A 26,855-nucleotide genomic window follows, 5' to 3' on the forward strand; every position below is an offset into this window, starting at 1 on the left:
CTGTCGCAAGGGCTGCTGGGGCATGGACGGGGACGCGCAGGGACGCGCGCAGCCTCGGGGACGCGCTGTTTTGGTCGCGCGCGCCGGAACCCAGACTCTTGAGTGGAAACCGAAGACGCGCGCGAGAGGAACGCGTGGAGCATGAAGAGGCAGGGAGCCTCCTCCGAGCGGAAACGGGCGCGAATACCGTCCGGAAAGGCCGGTGCGGAAGGGGGCGGGGAGGGGGCGGTCGGCAGACTGCGCTTCTGGGCGCAGGCCTGGGCGTGCCGGGCCGGCGGGGGTTCTGGCCAGTGGATTAATCGCGATTTCCCTCGGGAGTAGTTTCGCCTGCTCCTCGCAGCACCCCCCGCGCTGTATAATTCTGACATTCCGGCTTTGAACGTGTGGAAACCCGGGGTTTGGTGGAGAGAGTTCCCTGGCTTCGTAGCCAGATGTGTAGACTCGAATCCCGGCGCCACCACGTCTTGTCATGCGACCGCGTTCAAGTTAGTTAACTTCGTTTATTCTCAGGTTTCCCATCTCCACACGAGGATACCAGTACCCCTCTTACGGCACCGCTGTGATGGTTCAGTGTCGAGTACTGACCACACTGCTTAACCTGTGGGGACCTGTGGTCACTACGGCGGGGTGGGGATTGTCCCTAAAGCCATACTGCTACCAAGTGGCAGAGCTTGGCTGCCACAAGTCCCGAGTTCTTTCTGGCATGGCAGGTGCTAGGGAATTTGGCAGGTCGCTCCCCTGTGAACTCTTGCTTCCTCCAAACCAGCGTTTTTATCTCAGGACCCCCTTTACCCTCCTAAAAGTTGGGAAACTCAAAGGCTTTTAATTTATGTAAGTTAAATCCATAGGTATTGGCCATGTTTAGAAATTAAAACAGAAGCTTAAAAATCATTTATTAACTAGAACAAAACCCCATAATAAACCCACTACTTGTTAACACACATAACATTTTTAACGAAAAATCATTATTTTCCTAAACAAAAAATAGTAAGATGAGTGCCAATGTTTTATATCTTTGCAGATCTATTTAATATCTGGCTTAATGGAATTCTTACACCTGCTTTTGCATTCAATCTGACATGTCAGGTAGCCTCCCCCAAACTCCCCTCTACTTGTGACAGAATGACAATGAAAAAAGGCAAATAAAGTCTTAGTGTTATTATGAAAATAATTTTCACTGCACAGACTCTGAAAGACCCCTAGTCCAGAGCTGACTGGACTGCTACACTAAAGGTACTGTTGCTCCAAACAGATACCGTCTTCTTTGATCCCTACAAATAACTTCCTTTGATCCCTACATATAACTTCATTTCTTAGGACAACTGCCTTACTCTGCCGTCTGTCATTGCCTTTTGTGTGCATCCCACTCTTTCCTGGGCGTGGTCTTTCCTTATGTGAGGCAAATGGTACCCCTGCAGCACTGCCCAGGTAGATTGATCTGACAGCTAGTGTGAGTGGCTATCAGGAAACTCATGGAATTAATGTAGTGCTGTTGGCTAAATGCACTGAGTCGTCTTTAAAATAAATGAGGCAGTTGCAGTTTGCTGTTAGCAAATGATAGATCTTTGTTTTTCAAATTAAAAATCGATTTAAAAAACTATAAAATCAATATTGGGTAGGAAAAAATTAAGCAATATAGAAAAGTAAAAAGAAGAAAGTAAAAGTAATTTCAAATCCCACCACCTAGTAGTAACCATTACCAGTATGTGGTGAACATTCTTTTAGGTATTACTGCCTGAAGTATGCATTCAGTATTCTTAATTTAAAAAAACGTCTGTGCTTAACTTACAGAAAAAACTCAAAACTCTGTTTTCAGCACACTCTTTAATGTAAATACATGAATTTTTTTATAAATTTGTAATTATTCAGCCTTCAGTAAATCTTTTTGTGACTCCAGTGTACCATGGTAGATAATGTGCTTATTGTGGGCAATAATAAAGATTTCTTACATACAGACCTTACTTAAGAACTTTAGATCAAGTAAGAGTGATCAGACACTTATCTACATAAATAATAATAAGAGATAGAAAATAATTAGTGTTTTAAAGAGATACAAATTGTTTTAAAGAGGAACATGTAGCTTATGAAGAGTTATATGAGTTCGAAAAAGAGAGGTACAATTTCCTACTTTGGGAGAGAGGAAACATCATGGAAATGTGATTTGATATGAGCCTTGGAAGACCTTAGTGTTCAAAGATAGAGCTGGCAAACTACTACGTACAAAATAGATAAACAACAAGGTCCTGTGTAGCACGGGGAACTATATTCAATAGTTTGTAATAACCTATAGTGTAAAAGAATCTGAAATAGAATAGCTATATATATATGCATAACTGAGTCACTATGCTGTACACCAGAAATTAACTCAATATTGTAAATCGACCATACTTCAATTAAAAGGAAAAAAAAAAAAGAAAAAGAAGTAAAGATAAAGCTAGAAGCACTGAGGAATGATGAGTTGGCATAAGCAAGATCAGAGTTGGGGATTAGAGGAAGCTAGAGGCATATAGAAGAAATAATGTATAGTTAATGAATGATAGCTAATACTTTTTTTACACTTAGTGGGTACTGTGCACTTTACATGAATTACCTGACTTTATCCTCACCACTCTGAGGTAGGTACTAAAACCTACTCTGTTTTACAGGAAACTTAGGCTAAATAACTTGTCTAGAATCACACAAATAATTTGTGGGACCAGGATTTGAAGTCCATCCCTGCTCTTAAACACGCATTCCTTATGAAGGAGTTTAAGCATATTCTGCAGGCAGAATTGAAAAGCATTGAAAGAATCTTGACCTGGAATATGGTGATGAAGTTTGTGTTTTAGCAAGTTTGGCATTCAGTGCATATTTTTCTCAGTGTAATTTCTTATACATATGTCTATGTTTTAATTTCATAGTCCAGAGACATCCCGCTAATAATTAATACGGTATTTATGGCCCTAGTGTACTTATCTACTTTGCTATTATTGGACATATGGATTTTGGCAGCAAAATGTGAAATATTTGGGGTAGATTGGTCTGGATGGATAGCACCATCATGAAATTGTGTTGTTCTCCATGTATTTTAGGAGCAGCAAATGGATTTCTCATGGAAGTGTGTGTTGATTCAGTGGAGTCAGCTGTAAATGCAGAAAGAGGAGGTAAGAGAATTAGAGAATGAATGACAGTCAGCTGTCCTTTTAAGAGTCTGAAAGTGAATCCTGTGAACTGACCTTCAGAACCTTTGTGATCTCTAAGGATCACAGTAATCCTTTTGAAAACAACTAACTAACTAGAAAACCTCCTGGGAAATTATGATCTTCTGATCTTATTCCCTCAGTAAGTCACATTTTGAGTCAAGTATCTACAATAGTGCTCACTAACCAACTTAGCAAAGACTTAATTTTTTTCAAACCATTGATTTTAGAGATTTGTTGCCATTTTCATCAAGACTTTTATTTTTTTTTAAACATATATTTTACCTTGAGATTTCTTTTGCACCCTGAACCTGCTTTAATTGGAAGCATAGAAATTCCCATCACCTCCGGATCAGAAACATTTTTAAACTTTATTTTGGAAAATTTCAAGCATATACAAAAGTAGAGAGACCAATGTGATGAATCCCCACGTACCTATTGCTCTGCTTCAGTTGTTTTCAGCACGTGGCAATCTTTCATCTATATTGGGGGTGAGCAAACTTTTTGTAAAGGGCAATGTAGTATATATATCTGGCTTTGCTGGCCACATTTAGTCTTTGTCATATACTCTTCTTTGCTTTTTTAAATAATCCTTTGAAAATGTAAACACCATTCTTAATTTGGCAATAGAAAAGAATGAAGTACTGATACAAGCTACAACATAGATGAATTTTGAAACATTATTCTAAGTGGAATAAAGCAGTCGGAAAATACAGCATATTGTATGATTTGATTTATATGAAATGTCCAGAATAGGCAAATTTATATAGACAGAAAGTAAATTATTCGTTGTTGCCTAGGAGTGAAGAGCATGGGGAGAAGGGGCAGTGACTGCAAAAGGGTGTGAGGTTTCTTTTTGGGGTGATGAAAATGTTCTCAAATTGATTGTGGTGATGGTAGCAAAATTCTGGGGGTATGCTAAAAACCATTGAATTGCACGCTTTTAATGGGTGAATTGTATGATATGTGAATTATATATCAATGAAGATGTTATTTTTTAAAAAGACACAAAAACATTTTAAACTTGCCGGCCATAACAAAACAGAGGTGTGGGCCTTTGGCCTGTGGGCCATAGTTTGCTGACCCCTGATCTATATTCCTGCCTTCCCTCTCCTTCTTCCTCAAATTATTTTGAGGCAAATCCCACACATCATGTCATTTCATCCTCAAATATTTCAGTATCTTTAAAAGATAAGAGCTCTTTAAAAAATAATAATGTAACTAACATATCTTTAAAAAATAATAGTATTTCTTAATATCATCAAAAAATCCAGTCAGTTTTCAGATTTCCTCAATTGGCTCACACAGTTTTGTTTTACTGTACTTTAAATCAAGTTCTAAATATTTCATTTGTTTGATGTGTCTGTTTCAATCTATAAGTTTCCCTTTTCTTTTTGCTTTCCTTTCCTTATAATATGTTAAAGAAACTGTGACTTTCATCTTTTAACATATTCCACATTCTTAATTTTGCTGATTATACATGTAGTGTTATTTAATATGTTCCTCTGACTTCTGTATTTCCTGTAAAGTTTGTTAACCAAAAGGCTTAATTAGATTCAGGTTTCAGTTTTTTATAGGACTACTCTATAGATAATATACTCCCTGTTACATCACATCAGGAGGCTGTAACGTCTTAGTTTTTTCTGTTTTAGAAATATTAAGATTGATCAGCAGATTCAAATATAGCCAGCCTGATTCATCCTTTATAAGGTTTCCTGATCCATCCTTTATAATAATTTTAACAATGCATATTTTAGTAGGGTTTGCAAAATAGTGCTATATTAAGTCTAAAATTTATTTTTCATGTCTTAGTATACTTCTATAAAGAAAACCTTTCTCTCATCAACTGTTTGGTTATACTGAAGTTTAGTTTGTACAAGAAAGGCAGGATAAACCCTTGCTTCTTTTCCGTTATTTACTGATTTTGGGGATAATGAGTTTGTTCTCTGTCTTCCAATGTATTGTTTTATCATTATGAACCTAGCTTTAAACATAGTGATTCTTCTTACTGATGCTTAAAATATCCTGTCTTTGGCTGGTAGGAACCTCTTCAAGCTGGCTCCTGAGACCTTTTGATATGAACTGTAGTCTGTAGTTCTTTTGCTTTCAGTATTTTCTTATTCTTAAAATTATCTTGATTTAAGCTACTTAAAAGTAATAAGGGCTCTCTTGGAAAAGATTGCTATTTTCTTAGCAATGAAAAGTCAGTATGCCATTGTGTTTAATCCACAAACTTCTTTATTCTGAGTCACTTCCATGTACATAAAGAGGCAACTGTATAATACAAAATTTTAACTTAAATAAACTCTTAACTTTGACTATCAATAACACAATATGGGTTACAGAATATAGTTGGGACTGAAAATAGAGTTTTACTCTAGTTTTGTATTTTAATGTCTCTCAGACGGTTTCTAAGACTCTTTGTTTTATATTTAGAAAAAATGTTAAGTTTGCTGTTCAATAAGAGTTGATTTTGGACAATGACTTTTGAGCAATACTTTTCAAATTTTTTCTTAATTTTTAAATTACAAAAATTTATTGTGCAGAGTAATGCTTTTTTATTACAGGTGCTGGTCGCATTGAATTATGTTCTGGCTTATTAGAAGGGGGAACCACACCCAGCATGGGTAAGTGTTCACTTTTCAGATTTTCTTATAGGAGTTTAAGGAGCTTGGAGACAATTGATAATCTGTTTCATTGGGATCCTTGACTAATGTTACTAGCATGTTAACTTTGCCGTGGATGTTGTGTATCCATATATATAGAATATGTATCCACATGTATACAAATATCCATAGGTATAGAAATGTTTATGGTTGCATATAAACTTGTCTTTCAAAGATGTGATGAAATAGATGTTTTTTTCCCTTATATGTCAAAAAGTTAAGAGACTAAGTTACTGTTAATATGTTTATATGCTCTACAGTAATATTAAGGACCGGGTTTCTTTTAATCTTTCCATCCTTGGTATATTGATTTTTATTTTCATTTCCCCTGCCCCCAAGTCTTTGTTATGCATTTTGCTTTTACATATGTTAAAAACTTCACACTGCATTGTTATTATTTTTGTTTAAAGAGACAGTTACCTTTTAAATGGATTGAAAGGATAAGATAACAATCGTATTTACCCATGTGTAGTTCCCATTTCTGGTGCTTTTTATTTCTTTGTATAGATCTATATTTCCATCTGATTTCATTTCCCTTCTGTCTGAAGTAATTCTTTTAACATTTTTTGTTGTACAAGTGTGCTAGCGATGAATTCTTTTAGCTTTTGTGTATCTGAAAACATCTTTCCCCATTTTTGAAAGATATTTTTGCTGAGTGTTGAATTCCAAGTTGACAGTTCTATTCTTTCAGGGTTTTAAAGATGTTTCTTTACTGTTGTCTTGCTTGTATTGTTTCTGACAAAAAAATCTGTTATTATCCATACATTTGTTCTTTCTATGTAATTTGTCTCTTCTCTCTGTTACTTTTAAGATTTTTTCCTTTATTCTTGGTTTTGAACAACTCGATTATGTTCTACATGAGTGTAGTTTTCTCCATGTTTCTTGGACATATGCATTTATGCTTGTCATCACATTTGGAAGCTTTTCAGCATTCAGTGTCATCTACTCCCTCCTTAAGAGACTTCACTTACACATTAGGCTGCTTGAAGTTGTTCCACAACTCACTGATGAACTACTCTTTTTTTAAAAAAAAATCTATGTTTCATTTTACATAGATCCTATTGCTTTGTTTTCAAGTGTATTAATCTTTTCTCTGCTATGTCTAATAGCTGTTAATCCTGCCTAATGTATTTTTCATCTCACACACTGTAGTATTCATCCCTAGATGTTTGAGTTTGTTGTTTTATCTCCTATGTCATTTCTTAACGTTTTAAAGCATAGAGAATAAAGTTATAATAGCTATTTTAATGACTTGGCTGCTAATTCTAATATCTGTATCAGTTCTAGGTTGGTTTCATTTGATTGATTTGTCACCTCGTGGTGCATCTTAACTTTCCTGCCTGATAATTTTTCATTGTGTACAAGACATTATGAATTTTACTTTGTTGGGTACTGGATATTTTTGTATTCCTGTAAATACTCTTGAGCAGTTAGGTTGCTTGGAAATAGTTTGTTCCTTTTGGATCTTATTTTTAAAATTTGTTAGGCAGATCTGGAACAGTGGTCAGTCTAGAGCTAATTATTCTCTCTGTGTACTCTACCCAGTGCCCCAAGAGTCTTGGAGTTTTCCTACCTGGCTGGTGGATACTTCTTTTCAGTGAATCTTTCCCTGGTCTTGTATAGTTTCCTTGTATGCATACACCAATCAGTACTCAACTGAATATTAAAAGGATGTTCTCTGCAGATCTCCGGAGTTCTCTTTTTCTCCTCCCTGCTGTTCTCTCCTGTGAACTTTAGCCACTTGGTCTTCCTGAGCTCTCAGCTTGGTCTCCTCAACTCAGAGTATTCTCTAGGCTCCACCTGGATTCCCCTTCCATATGCTGTGGCCTGGAAAACTCTTATGGTAGTAATCTCGGTCATTCAGAGAGCTCACCTCATTTGTTTCCCATCTCTAAGGCATAGTTATCCTTTATTGCTTGACATCCAATCTCTTGCAAACCATTATTTCATATATTTTGTCTGTTTTTTGGTTTTATAGGTGGAAGGGTAAATAAAGTTCTTGTTACTCTGTCTCAGTCAAAAGCAGAAGTCCGTATGTGAATCTATGACTCCTATATTTACTATATTTATATTTGCAGTGGCCCTTTGGACATGGCTTGCTAAAGGAGGGCATTCCCTTGTCATTCTGTGAAATACCTAGAACATATCTGTAATTTGAGTGCAGTCTTTTTTTCAACAGGAATCATGATTCATTGCTTGGTGTTGGACATATTGCTGTCCTATACAAAATTGGGATTTACTTCTTTTCCCTAGCTTGTAGCTTCCTTGTAGCAAGGAGGAAGAAGTAAATTCACAATAGGTAACCACTAATGGTGCTTGCTACAGACCTTCTACTATTGAGGGTTTCTGAGCTAGCCATAAATAAGTTCAAGTTTGCTTCCTTTTACATATCTCTTATAAAAAAAAAGACTTTGCTAAATATCTTTGTCCATTAAGGGATCATAAACTTTAGAACTATATAACTATCTCTAGAGCAAGTTTTAAATAGAACTGTAATCAGTTAGAAAGGAGAAACCAGAAATACACTTAGGAAATACACTATCAAAACATTGAATCTGGTAGTTACTACACTTTCAAATTTACATAGCAGTAAAATAATTTTGTTGAGTCAACTGACAAGAGCTTTTAAAATGCAGTAACTTCCTTCTGTTTTCTAAATTGTTCTTTTTCACCCTTGATTTTCTTATTACTTAACTTCTACTAATACATACATTTTTCATTTCAGTGTCCCCTTTCCCTTTAGATTCACCTTTCTGTGGTTTCCTCTGTCAGGAAAGTGTATCACTTTCTTATAGAAGTGATACACCAGAGCAAATGTAAAAGATCAATAAATAATAAATACTATTTTATTGACCTCATTGAGCTTTTAGCTCACGTTTGAATTTTAATTAGTCTGCTCCCTGTTCTTGTAGGTGTCCTTCAAGTAGTGAAGCAGTATGTCCAGATCCCAGTTTTTGTGATGATTCGGCCACGCGGAGGTGATTTTCTATATTCAGATCGCGAAGTTGAGGTGATGAAGGCTGACATTCGCCTTGCCAAGCTTTATGGTGCTGATGGTTTGGTATTTGGGGCATTGACTGAAGATGGACACATTGACAAAGAACTGTGCATGTCCCTTGTGGGTAAGACTTTATACCTGAGACCAAAAAGCCTCTGATAATGATTGCATTTAATACTGCCAATACAGAAGAATGCAATCACAGAACTGACTTTCTAGTTACACCTGCAGGCACTTATACTAACCTGCTTTAAACAGTAGTTATTTAGATGTTTTGGGCAGAGATTGTATGTGGCATAGCCCTCCTGACTTTCTTCAGTTATTACAGATCTGGTTCTGCTACTGTTCCTGTAGAGTTCAAGGGAAGTTTACCTTGATTCCTTTAATCACAGCATCAAAAACGTCAAAAGCTATTATAGTTGGTGAGGATGGGGACATGCAGAGAGGACAGAACCAATCTACCTGTATTACTAGGCCAAAGTATTTCTTGAAGATTCTCAGAGTGGTAAGTAATAGATGTAATGCTGTCCTTATAGTTGCCAGATCATATGATTTTTTAGTTGGTACCTCTAAAGAGTAGATGACCATTTTTAAAATATGAAAACCAAAGATTAATGGAAACGTAGGACTTTTGAATTTGGAAGGCTGCCATATTTTTTTATTATTATTTTAGTTCACTGTCTTCACTTAGGAGAGGAAAGTATAAAAAACTGCCATCTAATATGGAGAATCCTATACTTAGTAATCAGTGATGATCTTCATTCATGTTGTTATGTGACTTTCTCTTTATAGCTCTTTGCCGTCCTCTGCCAGTCACTTTCCACCGAGGTGAGTCATTTCCATTTTAGAAGTTCTGTTGAACGGTGTCAGTTTTCTGATTTCACCAAATGCTACAACCTTTTTATAGAATACAATTCTATGGTGTTACAGTATAGAAACCTACTGGTTTCTATATACTGCTCTTGGGACTAACAGTTGTAAATTTAGAGATGCACAATTTCTAGAAAATATGAAGCTTTAGTTATGAAAAGTTGTTAAAAGTGGAAGGCAGTGTTGGTGTGATAGAATAGAGAGTAAGCATTGCCTACGGATATGTGTAGCCTTCCATTCACAGCATTCCAAGCAAGAATCCTGAGATTCATTTTTACTAGATTATCTAAGGTCCTGTGTGATCCCAAAAAGAATAAATCACTATGGCCAGTGAAGTGAAGTGTACTGCTTGGCTTAAGCCAGACAATGTCATTCCTGGAGCTAGGAGTGAGGTCAGCTTTCCCGGATGAACATGAGATTCGTGGGCAGAGAGGGAATGGATATCTGATAAAGAACTGGATACTATTAGTAAGAAGGAGAGAAGAAATGGATGCTGGCTAGTTAATGAACAGATGTTCACTATAGTGCATAAAATTATTTTACATTATTGATAGCTTGTCTACATCAGAATGATTTCTAAAAAGTATCTGATAATTTTACATAAAAAATATTTCCTGTCTCTAAATCTGGCAGTTATAATTTTCATACACTTTTGCCTGCATTGGTAAAATGGAGGAACAAGTATGAATTTTGCCTCTAGAAGCACTGCTATTGCACATGGAAAGAAAAGTCTTCAACTTTTTTGACTTGATATGGATGAGAAATTGTTGAATATTTTTCTCTTTTTGAGTCAACATTCAAAGATTAGGATAAGAGTGGACACTAGGATTTGCATCCATTTATAGAAATTACGTATAAAGCATTTATCATTGTTTGTTTTTGAAATGAATGGTATCACCAGAAAACTGTTTTCTTAGCTTGCTTTTTAGCAACACTTCTCATAAACTAGAGATAACTAAAAGATGTTAGATCACTTAAAAGTCAGAATGTGAGGCTAGACAAAAAAAAAATTTAATATGAAATAATTTAAATTAGTAGACATTTACCTGAAAAATATATAGTTTAAAATTTGATGTGCTAAATAATTCAAAATAAACCCATCATATAGAATATATTTTTCTGTTCTTAAACTTTAAACTGAGAATCATTTCAGACACCTGTTCTTTTCCTTCAATAAATTTAACAAAAATATTTTCATATTTTAAAATTTTTATATTGTCCTGGATTCCACTTTTTTTTTTCACTCATGTTTTTAACGAGACACTGTGATAGTGTAATCACTGGTAGGAAGGTGCTGCCACCAAAAGAGGAAAATCCTCTGTGGTAGGTTTAGCTGCCTACATGCCCTGAAGGGTGAAAGGAAGGGGTCTACCACCAAATCCACCATATGTTGGCACTTGTGTATCATGTAGCAGTGCTGAGAACCAAAGCAGAAATAGTTTTGTTTGAGAAGAGAATTGTCTTAGAAAGTATGAAACTTCATATAGTCTGTCGTAAAAAACTATCCTTATACTATGAGCTTTGAGTACAGGTGGTAAATGAATTAGTACAAAATATTAGTCAATATTGAGAACGAACCAAGGCCTTTTCTAGAACTAGTGAGTTTAATATTTTCATTCTGTCCTGTTTGTCTGAAACCTTAGAGCAGATATTCCCAAATCGGTATCACTTGCTTATCACATTTACAGTTTTACCATATCTGAGTGCTTCCTATACAGATTTATTTAATAATTTTCTTAAAATCTTAAATTTATTTTAAAGAGAAACTTCATAACTAATGAAAAATGAAAACTTTTCACTTCTAATCTGCATGTAAGTAAATGATCTGTTCAAATGTGTACCATTAAAATAACTGCATACTACTGATGGTGTGCACACTGTGGTGTGCTAGTAAACTGGTTCTCAGGAAAAAGGAGCCCTGATTTGTAGCATTTGTTGATTTCTGTGGTTTAAATACTGCCACCTTGACTGATTTTAGGCTCCCAATGGATTAACAATCATGATGCAAAATTCCTGAATATTTAACTATTGGCTCTTGCAAGCAGGACAGGTTAGGTCCAGCACACCACTGTGTGTATACTGCATTGTGGCCACTGTGTGTATACTGCATTGTGGAAAGCTCTATATTAGAAAAATCTGTTCAAAATTCAAGTCAGTTTTATTTATTTCAGCCTTTGACATGGTTCATGATCCAATGGCAGCTCTAGAGACCCTCTTAACTTTGGGATTTGAACGAGTATTGACCAGTGGATGTGACAGTTCGGCACTAGAAGGGCTACCCCTAATAAAGCGGCTCATAGATCAGGTACACGTTATTTCTTTCCTTTCTTCCTAAGGCTGGTGTGGCTTCTCCTGATATTGTGTTGTTCAGTTAGGTTGTGAAACTACATGTTACTGACCTTGTGGTAATTCTGTAGCATGCAGGCAGTAACATTTATATAATTTTTATTTCTTTCCCATGAGTATTTTTAGTAACCAAGGCTCAAGATCAAGTTGTAGACAGTGCCTAAATAGCTGATCTAATCTGGATAACTACAGCAAGTTTTATCTTTTTTCTGTCATCAGCATCGCATAGTTTAAGCCACATCTTCTTACTATTAGCCTATGTATAGTCAGGGGATCCCATATAAAATTTGAGGACATTTTCATTTGGAGGTAAATTCTAAAACTAAACCTGTTTTTTTCTCTCTTATTTCCCCATCTGTCACAACAGGAGGAAATATATTCTTTCTCTTGTATGATTTCCCCTTGCAAATTAGCATCATTTGTAGAGCACTCAGAAGATGGCTTTGTAGTTGTAGTATGTCTGTGTTTTTCTGACACCAGTCCAAAGGCATTAGTGAGTATGGATTTTGAGATAAGAGAGTTCTGGATTTGAGACTCAAGTTTGACACTTGCTATGTAATGTTGAGTAGATTACCAGCCTTTAAGCCTCTGTTTTCTCCTGTGTTAAATTGAGATAAGTTTAATACTTCTTTTATAGTGTTGCTCTGAGGATTGGTAGAGATAAAGTAGGATTGGTAGAGATAAGAGATAATATAAGAGATAAGATAAGGCTCTTGGTAAGAGCTTTAGCGGACTGCTTGATATATAATAGATTTTAATACATGTTAGTGTTGTTATTATTATTACTTCTGTTATTAATAATACTGTTTAGTGTTTTTGTGTAGACATCTGCTCATGTTCACTATTCTGCAGCCATGAAAATAATTTTCAGACATTTTATCTAAGGATTTGATGAATTTTTCTAGTTTGGAACTTACTGATTTTATAAATATTTATTAGGTGTATATTAAGTGCAGGGCATTTGCACTATGGTGGTGACCAAGGGGTGTGTGTGTGTGTATGTGTGTGTATTCACTGCCCTTACAAACTAGTGCACAGCAGGCACCTTTAATAGAGCAGCCAATTTTAATAAAGTGCTATTAAAAAAAAGTACTGTGTGAGCACTATGGAGAGGAATCAAGTCCTGATTTGAGGGACAGGGATTGGCAAGTAGTTAGCTATCCAGAAGAAAAGACACCCACACTGCAATGTCTTACTCATTTGAAGGATGATTAGGAGTCATCCATGTAAAACGGAAGAGGGTGGAGAGAGGGAGAGTTGAGGGGATGCTCCATGAAGAAGAAATAGTGTATGCAAAGACCTGGAAACAAAAATGAGCACAACTTATTAAGATACTGAAGAATGACTATAATGTTGAATGTGAAAATACTGTCGAGAGCCTTGAAAACTATTTTAGAGTTAGTATTTTATTCTTAGTGCACTGGGAAAGTCTGAACAGTTTTAAAAAAGAATTGATGAATCAGGTTTCCATTTTAAAATAGTTACTCAGTATGGAGTAGAAAATAATTATCATGGCCATTTATTGCATTTCAGAATATCTGTGTGTGAGAGATTTGTGGATTAATCATTGGTTGGCAGGAAGGTTTTTTTGATATACATATGCAGAATGAAATGTTTACAGTCAAGCTCATCTGCTCCTATAGTTAACGTGTGTGTGTGTGTGTGTGTGTGTGTGTGTGATGAAAGCACCCGAAATCTACTCTCAGCAAATTTTCAGTATTCAATACAGTATTATTAACTATAGTCATCATGCTGTATATTAGATCTCTAGACTTATTCATCCTACCTAACAGCAACTTTGTATACCATTTCCTTCACTTCCCCACCCGTGGTAACCACCATTCTATTCTTTGCTTCTCTGTGTTTTACTTTTTTACATTCCACAGATAAGTGAGATTATGCTAACTTTACTTCTTTAAGCAATTACCTAAGCAGTATAATATACTGGTTAAAGCATAGGATTTGGGATTAGAAAAGTCTGTATTTAAATCCTGGGTTTGCCATGTATTAACAGTGACTTTGGGCAGTTTACTTAATTTTCTAAATTTAATTAATTTACTAAACTAAATTTACTTAATTTACTAAACTTCAATGTCCTCACCTACAAAGTTAGCTTAATGATAGCAGCTACCTTCTGGAATAGTTGTGGATCACTTCAGCACGAAATCTGACACTTTTTAAATGCTCTGTATTGCTGAATCACTTTGATAGCCTTAGGTAACCATGTAGTTCTAAGTAATTTTTTACAGAAGGCCAAAAAAATAGTGATAGAATTCATCTTTTTAAACATTTGTCCATGTTTTGGAAAACTTTCAGTTAGAAGGAACAGTTAAATATGGCTTTTTTCTCCTCCTAAAATCGTTTCAACTTTCTAGATAATAATTACTTAGTTTTGTGGGTACTTTGCTTTAGTATAGTTGAGGATACTAAACATCCTTGTTTCACTTATTTCTCTAACAATTATTAAATTTTGTGAAATTTAATATGAAATCTCCCCCTCCCTTTTACTCTCTATTTCATTGACTTGCTTTATGTTTTACATTGTATGTACATATTGCTTCCTGAAATTTTATTATATAAACATACCTATCTGTTGTCTGTTTTCCTTGAACATGTTGAACATGAGAGTAGGAACTTTTTCTTGTTCACCATGTAAGGTGGGGGGAACTTATTCTTTCCCCTCTTAGGTTCAGTATTTGAGGGCCTGTGAATTAAACTGACAAAAGACAGATTAGTAGGAAATAAAGATTGTAATCATGTATTTATGTATGTGTGAGAGTTCACAAAGAAATGTAACTCAAAGAGGTGCTTAGAATTTGGGGCTTATGTACCATCTTAACAGGTGAAGAAGAGACAGGAAGAGGGCACTTAGGAACTTAGAAGTAGAAGGAGAAAGGGCATTATGGGAAAACAAATGAGTTTGTTGGAGAGACTAGTGGATCCTTAGGAGAATAGTCGGGAGATAGGATAGTTTTATGACAATGTCTTTTTGGGTGTGATGCTAATGAGTTGCTCCCAGGGTGAGGTTTATGACAGTTAAATTCTTTTTCATTTCTTTTGGGAGACTCTGCTTTTAGGCAGATCAGGAATTTCAGGAACTCAAATGCCTTCAGCTCAAAATAATTTTTGTGCCACAGTGTTGTATTTTGGACCCCTTTAATCACTATATTCCCCATGCCTACAACAGTGTCTTGGTACGTGGTAGGCACTTAATAAATATTTGTTAGATGGATGAAGGAGTGAGTAAAGTGATATTTGATAAACACTTTCATGAAAGATCAATTTGATCAGGGTTTTATTTTGCAAATTATTGAGCTTGACATAATGTTATTTTTATCCTGTCAATGTTACCTACCTACTGCTAGTAGTTCTATACATTTGTAAAGGGGTGATTTCCTTTTGACTTTCAGTGATACTGAGTATATCACCAAAATTTATTTAGAGACTGTGACAAAAATGGAATAAAAGTAAGGAAATTTCAATACCTATCTTCCAGAATTATCAGAAATTAAATCAATTCATGTAGTCGTTTTATTTCTTAATATGAGTGAAATGGACCTATGGTTTTGTTAAATTGGTATAATAAGCTATGGAATTTAGTTGAGGATACAGAATTTGAATAGATTTTTTTTCAGTAGTTTACAGTTATGCTATGCTCTTTCTTTTATGCTGAAATCTTATTTATATTCAGTTACTTCCATCCCATCGCATACCAAGAACTCAGAATTAGTATTATTTTTCAGTAATGCCTTTTCTTAAGGTGGTGTGATTATTTAGTATTTATATTTTATTCTCCTATTCTTTATATTCATAATAGTGCAAGTCTTGAAAGCAATGCAAGAAAGTCACCTTTCTGGATAGAAAGAGTTACTATGCTGAACATTTTATTTGCCTAAGATCCCAAAGAAATAGAAAAGATCTATTGAAAATTAGATACTAGTAGTAATTTAATAAGTTTAATGTATTATGTTTCCATTTTCACTGCCTTATTATCCCATTTAAGAGAAGGATATTAAAATTTACTTATTTATTTTTTTCTTTTTTCAGGCAAAAGGCAGGATTGTGGTAATGCCAGGTATTTATTTATCTGTCCATTTACTGGTATAACATTGAACTGTAGTAAGAAAGAGCAAAGGAGGCAGGACAATATGGGGAAAAGTATTAGTACATGGTGTTTGGAAAGAATATGTAATTTGATTAAAATGTTTTAAAATTGGGAGATCTGTGCTAGAATTTAAAGCTTTATATAAAGAACATTCTAGCAGGGTTTAACTCAGAGAGGAGCAAATAAAGATTGGAGTTTCTCCATGTTTGCTTTCCCATAGTATAGAATTTTGTGAGTGTAGATGTTCATTTCTGGTGAGGCACACCAAGTATGATGCTGCTATAGTATGTTAGGGCCAAAGGTCCTAGTTGTTGACAAGGCGTAAGCAAACATTTAGGTAATATCCCTGGATATTATAATATAATATTCAGTTTCTGAAAATTTCTGGTCGTCAAACTCTTCCTTCTAGCCACAACAGTTGGATCATATACTTCTGATAACTGTAAGATCAATTAAGTAATAATGGCTCATTAGAAATGAATACTTTCTAAAGAATTAGATAAGATGACCTAGAATCAAAGTAGGACACATATAAAGACAACCTAAATTTTTAAAATACTTCTTAAACATATAATAAAGTAGAAGATAGAATAATGAATACACACATGCTCATTTGTTAATGTTTTGTCACATTTGTCTCATCTTTTTCTATCCTGAGATATTGTAAATTTAAATTAAAGGCACTGTGACATTTTATCTTTATACTTCTCTAAAAACAAAATGGCATTTTACCATTACCACAGTACCGTTATCACATCTATCAAAATAAACATGAATTCCCTAATACCATTTAATACTAAGTCAATACCCTCCTTTCGCTAATTGTACCCAGAATGTTTTTTTATAGCTGATATGTCCATGTGTCCAAACCATGATCCAGTCAAGGAACAAGAATTGTACTTGGTTGTTATCTATCTTTAATATCTTTTAATATAGAAGTTTTCCTTTTCTTTCTCTGCTTTAAAAAAAAAATGACATTTAAAAGGTTTGAAATAGTTACCTTGTAAAGTGTCCTAATTTTTGGTTTTATCAGATTGTTTCCTTTTGATATTCCTTAGTATGTATTTCCTAACCTCTGTATTTCCTATAAATTGCTAGTTAGATCATAGGTTGTTTAGATTCTGGTTAAATATTTTTGGTAGGAATACTTCATGGTTAATTCTCTATGCTTCATATTACATCAAATCAGAGGGCCTAAAATGTCTGGTTGTCTTAATACCAACAATGCCGGGACTGACCAGGGGTCAAAATAGCAAGATAAAGGCCAGCTTTTAAAAAGAGGCCAGGCAGAGGGATAGTGTCAGAAATTTAGGAAAGCTTTGACATGTAACAAGTCCCTGAAACAGAAGCAAATAGAAAGTATATGTTACCTGTCAAATTGAGACCCTTAATCAATTAGTCAGGGAATGTTAAAGAGACTTAATTGAGTTTGATGCATTTCCATTTAAGACTAAATGTATTTAGCCTTGACAATTAATACTCAGACTTAAACAATTATTAATTTAAGATTGCCTTTGCTTAATATGTAATTAAGTTATCTGCTATGTGCAAGGCATTACTTGGGATGCAGAGTTACACAAGAAATTACTTCTTCAGGAGGCATACAGTCTTAGGTGAGACGATGTTATTTACAGAAATATTTGTGATTATTTAACAAACTTTACCAAATGCTAATTATATGCCAGGTAGATGTGAAAACACAGACATGAATAGGAAGTAATCCTTCTGCTTAAGGAGCTCACCGAATAGTTCTATAAACCGATTATTACAATTTCATGTAAGTGAGTTCCGGAAAGTAAAAATTTCTAGGTAAGTCAACCTGAATGCCTAATTGATTGGAAATATGAAGATAAATAGAGCATAGTAGTTTCCCTCTAGGGACTTTCATAATGAGGCTTACAGTATAATTCAGGCTCCGGTTTCCTTATATATAAAGAGAAGATATTGAACTAGTTGTTCTTTCAGGTCCCAACTGATGTGTAGTCTGTGTTTGGAAAATGTATTGTGTCCTAAAGTTGCTGATGACTGAGCAGCATATATTTCAGTGGCTAGATATTTTGTTATTTATTAGAAGGAAATTTCTATTTGTATTTTAATCCTTACAAGTTGGTGAAGTAGGCAATATTATCCCTCTTTGGTGAAAAAAAATTGAGGCTCAGTGGATTTAAGTAACTTATCTAAGATCACATAGCTGTGAAGGGCTACAGTGGTGAAGCCAGGATTCCAATCTAAACCTGACTTCTGTGTTCTTTCTGCTTCTTAGGGCTCACTGATATTACTGTACCACTAAGAAAAAAAAAGTTAGTATGTCAGAAAAACTGTATAAATTAAATTACTTAAGCAGCTTGAATAGTTTGAGATACAGAGTACATATTTTAAAGTCATTTAAAAATATTTATTGAATACATCCTATAAATTAGGAGAGAGGGATAAAAAAATGAACAAACTAATTTTATATTTATAATCTAGTATCAATTCAGAATATGATTTTTTATATTCAGATATTTAAGAGATTATTCATCAAAACAAATAAGTCATAAAATACTTGATTGTGCACTTTTAACAAAGTAGAACCAGATTCTTCTATAAAATGAAACAAAAAATTGATATTGTAGTAAATAAACTGTGTGACACTTTGCATTATTCCCATTTCCAATGAAGTCTGTGTGCTCATCAAATCCTGAGTCAGAGAAAGAACCTTAGAGGTTCTCTGAGACACATTTCTGAGACATCGCTTTTGTAACTTCTTCCTCAAGTCTATCTTACATTTTGTTTTGTTTTGTTTTATTTTTTGCTTTGATGGGGAGTAGGGCTAAAGCACTCAGTGATTTTCCTTGCCCTTAGAGTAACCTTTTTAAAGTCAATAATGTATTAGGAAGAGGAAGAGAGAAGGAAAGCAGGTGATACAGATAAGCTAATCCTTATCTTCTATGTTAGAAGTCAATAAATGGTGTCTAAAATTGACATATCAAGATAAAAAGGTATAAACATAGCATGTAAAGTTATGGATATAAAAACAACCAGAAAAAGTAACAGAACTGGTTACGAGTTCGGGAATGGGAATAGGGTGAAGATGGGTAGGGAGGAGGCTACTACTGCCTTGTATCAAATGTTCTTATGTACTATTTGATTTTTTACCAACTATGAATATTATTTGGATAAATCTTCTTAGCTCAAGAAAACAATTAAGTGAGATAATGTTTGTAAAAAATAGATAATAAATAAATAAATAGTCAATAATGTGTAGTGTTGTTATATAAACCAGCGGGCATGTAAGGTTCTCTCATATAGGTTCTTTGACCTCATCTTTTGTTCTCCAGAGTCTATAATCTTGTCTTTTATTGTTTTTTTCTAAATTCATTCTAGCTTAGTAAGGAGAGAGTAATTCTTGAATCAGTGAGAAATTTCAGTATGGAGATTCCAGGTAGAGCAAAAGCCATCATATTATTCATTAAATTTTATACAAAAATCTATTCTACTTGATGTATTACTTATTCTTTCCTACAGGGGGTGGCATAACAGAAAGAAACCTACAAAGGATCCTTGAGGGTTCAGGTGCTACAGAGTTCCACTGTTCTGCTCGATCAGCCAGAGATTCAGGAATGAAGTTTCGGTAAATGTATTCTTTGACTCATACAAAAAGGAATGAGATTAATCTTCACTTCCCCAAATAGGAATACCTTAGGTGATGGCATGATTATTGAATGGAATGTTGTGATTAGTATGTAAGTATTGTGTCATTTTTGAAGTTTTTAAACTGCAGAATGATTCTTATCCTGCCTTAAATATGCAGGCATTTCTGAACAGAGGCTAACCTTCAAATCCTTAAGTCATTGCTGAACTTAGACCAGTTAATAATAGACAAATTCAGCAGCTAAGCTTCAAATGAGTCAGATGGGTGTATGCCCACTCATTTGTGATTTCCTTTAGCAAAGTTAATAACTATGGTATAAGGATGGAAGGGCCATAGTCATGTTTATCTTTCCTACCTTTATACTTAAGGCTTTCCTCACGTTTCCTCTCAGTTATTTTGAAATTATATTGCTATAAAGGAATTTAAACTGTTACATGTTTTTTATTATACTTGAGAGGACTCCTATAATTTAATAGTTACTGATTATTTTTATTTATAAGTTGGGGAAAGTGAGATATAAAAGAAACAAGTGCCTTAGAATTTACGATTCCAGATATAAAATCAAGTATACGACCTGGTAGATTTGGCTACTAGATGTTTCAAGTAATGAATAAAAATTATCAAATACGGCAGTCCAGAGTCCTTGACCTGTCCTTGTTCTTGAGCCATGAAATAACCTATGAGATGAAGTGCCAGTAGAGGGGATCATTTAACAACTTATATAATTAATTATCTGTTCCTTTATTATTTCTGTTGCAGAAATTCCTCTGTTGCTATGGGAGCCTCTCTTTCTAGCTCAGAATATTCTCTAAAGGTAACAGATGTGACCCAAGTAAGGACTTTGAATGCTATTGCAAAGAATATTCTGGTTTAGCCAGACCTGTCTGAGAGACATGGATGTCACAGGATGAAGGTAGAAGAATAGTCTGCAGTTCTCAGTGATACAGCTTTAACCTTCTCTGGCCAGGACAGTCAGTTTTTAAGTCTCACAATGCCATGGATAATATTTCCAAGAAGAAAAAGAACTCGAAATACAGTCACTTCCTTTGCTTAATCTTGCCAGCCATCTTCATCATCATAGTTAAATCTGGTCTACACTTCTTCCACGGACAGAGGCTTAGTCTGTTTTGAGTGGAATTAATTGATGAACTGAGAAAATTCAGCTGCAAGGTATGAATTCAGATGTGACTTCATGGTCAATTCAATAGCAATATTTTGCCTTTTCATTTGTGAAATAAAAACTTCCATTCTATTACAGTAGAGTCTCTTATTCACACCCTGAATACAATTTGTAGCAAAGTGTTAAAGTGAAGATTTGTTGTTGTTGTTGTTTTCCTTCATTTTCTCTTTTTATTATGTACTCTTTGGATGTGTTGCCCTGGGCAAGATTCTAAGGATATAGAGTAAAACGGTACAGCATAAAAATTCCCACACCTGGGAAGCAGGATGTAAAAGTTCCCAGATAGATAAAGGCAGAAGTGATCTCTGTTGTTCAGCAGGTTACTTCTGCCTCTGTCCCCAGATAGAGAAATGGCTTAACCATAAGGTTCACCTGATAATTTACAAAGACCTATACTGAGAATTGGGGGAAGTTAGGGAGGTTATGAAAATAGCTGTTTCTCTCAGCTGAGGCCACAGATAAGGAGAATGGTTTCTTGTGATGAAAGATGCTTTTCCTATGAGTAGGTCCCAAGTGTTCAAGTTCATCACTAGTTTTATTTGTTACTTTCATATTTATAATCTCATTTTACACAAACACTGCTCCTGTTGTTTCTATATTAGGAAAGTAACAAATCATAATATAAAGAGCTTGCCTTTGGTCAGGAAGCTAGTTACTGGAGCCTCTATAAATAGCATGCACAGATTTGGGTACTAATGAATGTATATACCAAAAACCTTGCCTTTATTTTAATGTGTCCCTTTCCTCACGTTGAAATCTTAACTTTGCTCATTTTTCAGGTATGATTTCAACATAGAATATTTGCCAAGGAATTTATGAGAAATGAGAGGAAAACTATTTAAAAATAAAAAATAACCTCAGTAGTTTCTATTAATAGTGGTTTCTGTTAATAGTTTTAAATATTGGCTTTGGAATATAGATACAGATATGTAAGTATCACATACAGATGCACACACATTCATAGTTAGCATTTTGGCCTAACCCTCCACCATGCTTGGACTTCACTGTATGATCCTCCAGAGACAAGGGCATGTTATCATCTCTGTTTAAACAGATAGCTAAGAATCTGAGAGGTTCTGTGAATTACTCAAAATTTAATAACAAATTAATGTTGTTTATGACACTTGAATGCTAAGCTACTAACCTCCAAGTCTTCTGCTTTAGGATGCTTCTGGTATGTAGATGTGGTACAGAGAGCAGTACTCCTGGGCAAATCAGACACACCTGGAATCATCCTGACTTCCAGTTTAAGTTAATTTCTTGAACTTTAATTCCTTTATTTGTAAATCAGGAATAATAACTAAACTATAGTTTTTGGTTTAATGATATATTAAAACACCAAGTACATAGTAAGTGCCCATTAAGTGTTAGTTCTTTTCTTCCAGGTTAACTTTCTAGTATCACTCTTTGATAGTTTAAAAGTCCTTCCCAGGAAGCCACGCACTGAGTACCGAAGCCAATATTTTGTGTGCCCTCCACTGTGTGAATATAAAAGAAGCATTAAGGTAACCCCTTACCTTGATTTTATTTACACATAGTCCTGTTTTAAAATATTTACTTATTATTTCATGTGTGTATGTCTTCTCAATATTATAAGTATTTTGAGACTTGGGAACAATGTCTTCATATTTCTATATATTTCTCATTGCAGCCATCAAATTGTGTATTCATAGTATCAATTTACTTTGCTAGTAGAAAAAGAGCGCTGGATTGGGAGTCAGGACTTACTGACTTCAGTAACTGTGCTGGATATCTTCAGTTTGCCCCATCCAGAGCCACTCTGTAAACTGAGTCCAGCAACATGAAAGAGATTATACACTATGACCAAGCAGGATTTATATCAGGAATGCAACATCCAAAAATCAATCAATGTAGTATACCATATTGATACAATAAAGTACAAAAATCACATAATCATCTCAATACAGAAAAAGCATTTGACAAAATCTAACACCTTTTCATAATAAAAACACTCTGCAGACTTGGAATAAAAAGGAACTTCCTCAACCTGATAAACAGCATCTGCAAAAAAACAGCACACATAGCTGACGTCATACTGAATACTTTCTCCCTAAAATCAGGAACAAGACAAGATGTCCATTCTCACCCCTTCTACTCAACATTGTACTGGAGGTTCTAGCCAGGTGATTAGGCAAGAAAAAGAAATAAAAAGTATCCAGATTAAGAAGGAAGAAATAAAACGTGCTCTATTTATAGGTGACACGATCTTGTATACAGAAAATTCTAAAGAATCCACATTAAAAAAACGAAACAAGTTCAGCAAAGTTGTGGGATATAAAATCGATACACAAAATCAATTGTGTTGCTAGACACTAGCAATTAACAATCCTAAAATGCAATTAAGAAAATAATTCCTTACAAACTACTATCTATAAAATAAATAATAAAGTCCTACTGTATAGCACAGGGAACTATATTCAATAGCTTGTAATAACCTATAATGGAAAAGAATATATATATAAGTAAATAAATACACATATAAAACTGAATCACTTTGCTGTACAGCAGAACATTATAAATCAACTGTATTTCAATAAATAAATTTTTAAAAATTCCATTTATAATAACATCAAAAATGATAAAATGCTTAGGAATAAATTTAATCAAATAAGTGCAAGACTGTACATTGAAAACTACAAAGCATTTTTAAAAGAAATTTTTTAAAGACCTGACAATAAATAGAGGAAAGACATTTCATGTTCGTAGATGGGAAGACTTAATATTGTTAAGCAATATTCTCCAATTGGTGTACAGATTCAAGGCAATCCCTATTAGCATCCTTACTGCCTTTTTGGCAGAAATTAACAAGCTGATCCTAAAACTGATCTGGAAATGCAAGGTACCTAGAATAGCCAAACAATCTTGAAAAGGAACAAAGTTGGAGGACTTACACTTCCCAATTTCAAAACTTACTACAAAGCTACAATAATTGAGACAGTGTTTCTGGCATAAAGGTGAATATATAGCTCAATGCAGTAGAACTGAGAGTTCAGGAGTAAACCTTTATACTGTAATGAATCGATTCTTTTTCGTTTGTTTTATTTTTTTGAGGCGGAGGGGGTTAGGTTTATTTATTTATTTATTTTTTAGTGGAGGTACTGTACTGGGGATTGAACCCAGGACTTCATGCATGCCAAGCATGTACTCTACCACTGAGCTATACCCTCCCCTCTAATTGATTCTTGACAAGGTGGCAAGGTAATTCACTGGGGAAAGACACCTGAAGAATATTCATTCCGTCTGCTCCTGTATAGATGCTAAATTAGTCTTTTTTTAAATGGTACTGGACAACTGGATATATGCATGCAAAAGAATGAAGTTGGACCTTACATCATGTACAAAAATTAATTCAAATGGATCAAAGACCGAAATAAGAGAGCTAAAACATAAAATTCTTAGAAGAAAACAGGAGCAAATCTTTGTGACCTTGGGTTAGGCAGAGCCTTGGATATGATAGGAAAAGCATAAGTGACAAAAGAAAAAATAATGCTTCAAAGGGTAACATAAGGAAAGTGAAAAGAAAACCTATAGACTGGGAGAAAATATTTGCAAATCTTATATCTGATTAGAGGGCTTGTATCCAGAATATATAAAGAATACTTAGACCTCAACAATAAAAAGACAGTCCAGTTTAAATCAAGCAAAGGATTTGAATAGACATTTCTTCAGAGAAGGGGTACAATTGGTCAACAAGCACATGAATAGATGCTCAACATCATTAGTCAGTAAGGAAATGCAAATCAAAACCCCACTGAGATATCACTTCACACCGACTAGGATGGCTATACCCCAAAAAAGACTGATCATACCTAGTGTTGGCAAGGATATAGAGCAAGTAGAACTTTCATGTGCTGCTGGCGGGAATGTGAAATGTTGGAGTCGCTTTGTAAAGTAGTCTAGGGGGTTCTCAGATGTTAAACATTGAATTGCTGAATGGCCCAGCAACTCCACTTCTAGGTATATACCCAAGAGAATTGAAAATATGTCCATGCAAAACTTTGTACATGAATATTCCTAGCAACATTTTTCATCTTTCAGAATTAGAGTATAACTTAACTCTAACTGGAGTATTTTGCTACCTAACTAATGAAATAAATCAAAGACCATTAATGCTGAAACCATTAGGTAAAATGTTGATTGGGGGCTGAATATCCAAATGGTGCCAAAATATCGTGCTATGGATTATTTGCTAGTCATCAAAGTAGAAGCTTGATATTACAATGGAGCTATCTATCTGGTTGTTACCACCTTAACCCAGTAATCAAATGTAGCATTTCTAGCAGTGGAAGAGTATACTGCTGAAAGACAGAATTTGAGGAAGGTATCAGCCAGTGTACATAACCTGTGTTAGGAAACTGCAGTTTGGAGGTTGCCCAGGTACCTCAAGGGAGACTAAGAGTTGGACCACCTGGAAAGTGGCTGTAACAAACTATGATGGCTCACCATTGATCAGGCAAGAGTGAACTATAAACAACACCAGCTCAATGCTGCGATTAACAATCTCAGTTTAATTGGAACTTTTCTGATTTTAGCACGGAAAGTCCCATTTCCTAGGAAATTGCTCAGTGTCGAGAAAACTGGGAAATTTGGTCATCCTACCAGTTCAGTAAAATTGCCTTTGCTTCTTTCCCCCCTGGTCCTCACCTCCTTATCCCAGTCCAAGAATTAGTGGGAGAGAAATTGAATAATAAGGAAAAATGATAAAACGAGTGACACGTCTCCTCCCAGTAGTAGCTGGTCCGGGAGCCCGGAGAGGAAAGGGGCTTTAAATTGGATGTGAGGGTTTTTTTTGTGGATGCTAAAAATGTTCCAAAATTGATTATAATGATGGTTACACAACTGAAAATGCTAAAAAAACACTAAATTATAAGTTTAAGTGGGCAAATTGTGTGTAATTTATATATTAATAAAGCTGTTTTCTAAAAATGAATGTGAGAGAGTTAGATTAGATTAGTTTGGACCTTTTAAACCTGAGAGAGAGCAAAGAAGCTATAGGATCTGCCTGAGATGTGGTCAAAGGCAGGGAAAGAGGTTTGATACAGTATGGTTGAAGACGATGGTAGAAGCAAAATACCGTTTCTTATTTGTTTTCTATTTAATGTCTCTCAATAAGATGGCTACACTGGTTTGAATGGATTTCTGATTCCTGCAACTAAGAGTTGTGACTAAGACACCTGAAGAATATTCATTCCATCTGCTCTTGTATAGATGCTAAATTTTATTCTTGGATAAAATCACAAAGAGCTGCCTCTTTGGATGGCATTGCTCTAGTCCCTTGTAGAATTAAAAAAAAAAAAATCCAATCCCACATTAGCATTGTGCCACTGGTCTATATTGGGGATATAATGGAAAACAGTTGTAAAAAATATCTATATCAATGTGTTATTGAGATCCTAGAGAAGATTATTTTTTCTAAAGTGTCAGTCTGAGGAGTAGCTGGGCTTCTGAACAATTGATACGTTTATATCTTATGTGTATGGAATTATGTTATTAGCATGACACTTTGCCTAATTCTTTTCTTTCTGGCTGCCCTTGAAAGATATTGCTTTCCTGATAGAACTGTCAAATAGCTTCCCCTGCTCATGGGAGAGGGCATGTTGACCCAGGCCAACCAGTTAGAATGCATCATTCTTTTGTCCACGTTATTTGGTCCAGAGATGGGAACACAGCACAAACAGGGCCAAATGGAATGAACCAAGAAATTTTTCTGGAGCTCTCTGAAAAGAGATGCTCTCTTTTCACTAGGATAACTGGCTAACTAAGAAGAGTGTAAGCATAGAGCTTTTTAGGCCATCTCTGCCAGCAGGTGAAAAGAGCCTACTTGAGAATGAAACCAACACAGAAGCAAATGTTCTG

The 26,855-nt window shown here is 34.9% G+C and overlaps 1 protein-coding gene across 2 annotated transcripts; it reads left to right on the plus strand.

Annotated features, from left to right (window-relative positions):
• CUTC (cutC copper transporter) lies at positions 1-21,055 on the plus strand. 2 transcript variants are annotated; one of them, XM_010974422.3, is made up of 9 exons: positions 1-202; positions 3,072-3,143; positions 5,747-5,806; positions 8,758-8,967; positions 9,636-9,671; positions 11,885-12,018; positions 16,107-16,134; positions 19,672-19,777; positions 20,558-21,055. In XM_010974422.3, the coding sequence occupies exons 1-9, from the start codon at positions 142-144 to the stop codon at positions 20,670-20,672; spliced, it is 822 nt and encodes a 273-aa protein (XP_010972724.1). In that variant the 5' UTR covers positions 1-141; the 3' UTR covers positions 20,673-21,055. The 2 variants fall into 2 exon arrangements, with proteins under 2 accessions (XP_010972724.1, XP_010972725.1); XM_010974423.3 differs by having other exon boundaries at positions 8,758-8,823.
• Positions 21,056-26,855: the final 5,800 nt, after the last annotated feature.

Source organism: Camelus dromedarius, chromosome 8 (assembly GCF_036321535.1).
Source record: "Camelus dromedarius isolate mCamDro1 chromosome 8, mCamDro1.pat, whole genome shotgun sequence".
Lineage (NCBI taxonomy): Eukaryota > Metazoa > Chordata > Mammalia > Artiodactyla > Camelidae > Camelus > Camelus dromedarius.

What these genes read in the sequence shown, in the direction of transcription:
- CUTC (XM_010974422.3), top strand. Translation starts at nt 142, where the DNA reads ATGAAGAGGCAGGGAGCCTCCTCCGAGCGGAAACGGGCGCGAATACCG. An exon ending in AATACCGTCCGGAAAGGCCG is followed by an intron (nt 203 to 3,071) that starts GTGCGGAAGGGG and finishes CATGTATTTTAG; the next exon opens with GAGCAGCAAATGGATTTCTC. An exon ending in TAAAGCGGCTCATAGATCAG is followed by an intron (nt 12,019 to 16,106) that starts GTACACGTTATT and finishes TTCTTTTTTCAG; the next exon opens with GCAAAAGGCAGGATTGTGGT.